Genomic DNA, 2,516 nt, shown 5'->3' with positions numbered 1-2,516 from the left:
GCCCGGCTCAGATCGGGAGAAAGAGAAAGAGAGAAAAGTCGAGAGAAAAATGAAAAATTGCGAGCAAATCATAGAAATTGATAGAATATACAAAAAGAAAAAATAGAGAGAACTATTGAGAGAGAGAGAGAGAGAGAGAGAGAGAGAGAGAGAGAGAGAGAGAGAGAGAGAGAAAATGCAAAACGAGTGTCTACTATGGTTGAAAGTCAGCGAGAAATCACTTCGCTTTTGCCTTCTCCGACATCAATCAGTCGTACAAGGTTTTTGAGTCCACGGACAACACATTCCCGCTTATAATTCCAAACCGCCATTTTTGGAGGGTTAGAGCACTTCCTTATGCATTACACGTCTCATATATGTGTTATTTCATTCCATGCGAGTACACACATTTCCGATCACGCGTTCATATTATGTCTTCCACGGCTCTGTTTCTCAGCCGAAGTTGACGTCAGACCGCAAGGTCAGAGTCCGGGTAAATCATGCAGTTTTCAAACACTACGCCAGTTTGCAAACATTACGCCATTGAGTACAACCGCGTTGACAACAACTCTCCCAGTAAGCAGAAAAACACCAAACGTCCCCATTCCAGAACGGAAAACAACCTCTCAAATACCACTCCACTCCTCTTTTTAGGATACGTGCTTTCAAATGTTATGAAGAAGAAAATATATCTACTGGATATTGAAAATTAATTTTATAATAATGGGCCTTCTATACTTGAGACATATCCTGCTTTAACAGAAGAATTTATTTGCATAAATGTACATACATAACTGCGTAGCGTACGAATATTCGTTAAAAGTAATTGACTGAATGATAACTTTGTACCATAATTATGCATGGCTGCAGGTGTCTGCAACGCAGTTCTGACGACCAGGTGCTAATGGAGCGACCTGCAAAAATTCAGGGGAAATTCAAGACGTAGCAAACTCTATACGACTGGGCTATGGTCTCTGACACACTGCTTTCTGACGGGATTTGCCATAACCTCTTCATACAATAAATACCCCGTACTTGCAGTTTGCCACACCAGTGGCGACACTTAACCACACTTTTTACAACTTTTATTGTTAATCACCAAATACACACGTGTCACAACAGGTGTTTTTCCCGTCGAAGGTGCTGACACGTAAACCCGAAAATGGTCCTGCCCACTTCGTCGTACCAGTCTTTCACCTGCAACCATGAGAAACGGTAAGCTCCTGTCTGCAACTTCTGCTAAGGTTTATTCGATTCTGCTTTCGTGATTTTTTTGTTTTGTTTTCCGAATTATTTCTTCACTCCTTCCTCGCCATCCATCTCCATACTACCATCTCTATCGTGACTCTTTTATCACCTCCATAATCCACCTCGGCATTCTCATTTCTGTTCTCTCAAGCTTTACTTCCTCTTTTCTTCTTAGAGCCCATTTTTTTCATAGAACATTCTTGGTGTTAGCTGTGATCACTCTAAAGACATCAAAATCCGAGAGTGCGGCAGCTCAGCTAGTTTACGTTCCATTACTATACTCTGTTTTTTTTCCATCTGTCCATCCGCCTTTGGTGTTTGCGTATGGTAACACTGCGTCCCGCCCTTTATATGGTAACATTCAGCTTACATTCAACAATAATAACAATAGCCTATTTCGAATATTAACGGTGTAATTCGTATACAGTAAATTATTAAAACACTTTTCAGTTGCAAATGTACGCCCAGATATCCTTTTATTTACCTAAAACTTACACATAGCTTAACTATCTAAAGCCCGGGACGCAATGTTACCATACGCAAACACCACAGGCGGAGGGACAGATGAAAAAAAAAAAAAAAAAGTATAATTTCTGACATATAAGCGCGCTCTTCATTTCTTTTCATGAGTCATCAAAAAGGGCTTTGGTGGCCCTACTTACCTGCTGAAGAGATTATGCCTTATTTTCTTCATTCTCTTGTTCAACAGACTCAAAGGTGATCTCAATTTTTCTGTGAGTACGCTCTGCGTTTTTTCATAAAAGTTGACATCTATGGCGACTTCATATTTAGTAGAATTTGTTACCAAGGAGAAGTAATACGTTTATGAAAGTCTCCTTTCATGCTATCACCTCTTTGCCCTTATTCTGTTAGTTGTGAAAAGTGAGTGATAGAACAGCTGTGACAAAATACCGAAAGTTCTTTCAAAATTATATCCTTCCAAATTCAATTTTGTACAAAAGGAAAGCGTATCCACAACTTACGAAAACGAAATGTTTTATGGAAAAGAGATTGTGATTTTATTTTTCTTTATTTTTTTTTTTTTACGAAGATTTAAACTGGGTAAGTTTGTGGAGGCCAATCACCTCCTACACGGTACAAGGTGTGGTCCGACCTGCAGCTTACTGAAATTTACGGCAAAATACTGGAATTTACGGCCAAATAGAGCAATGTTTCACCAAATAAAAATATAATATATAAGTTATACTTGACTAAAAATAACTGTTCTGTACTGTTTAATATGCACATTATTTTTTTTACACTTTCATTCTAATAGATAAATCATAAAT

The 2,516-nt window shown here is 38.5% G+C and overlaps 1 protein-coding gene across 1 annotated transcript in view; it reads left to right on the top strand.

Annotated features, from left to right (window-relative positions):
• The first annotated feature begins 877 nt into the window (after positions 1-877).
• Positions 878-2,516, top strand: part of LOC135224747 (glycoprotein-N-acetylgalactosamine 3-beta-galactosyltransferase 1-like) — a 16,694-nt gene continuing 15,055 nt past the window's right edge. The window contains exon 1 of the mRNA XM_064264072.1: positions 878-1,194. Within this exon, the coding sequence (XP_064120142.1) occupies positions 1,185-1,194 (10 nt within the window). The 5' untranslated portion in view covers positions 878-1,184. The remainder of the gene's footprint in view (positions 1,195-2,516) is intronic.

Source organism: Macrobrachium nipponense, chromosome 12, assembly GCF_015104395.2.
Source record: "Macrobrachium nipponense isolate FS-2020 chromosome 12, ASM1510439v2, whole genome shotgun sequence".
Classification (NCBI taxonomy): domain Eukaryota; kingdom Metazoa; phylum Arthropoda; class Malacostraca; order Decapoda; family Palaemonidae; genus Macrobrachium; species Macrobrachium nipponense.
The sequence above is the reverse complement of the archived record's forward strand: the minus strand, read 5'-3'. Positions and strand labels throughout refer to the sequence as shown.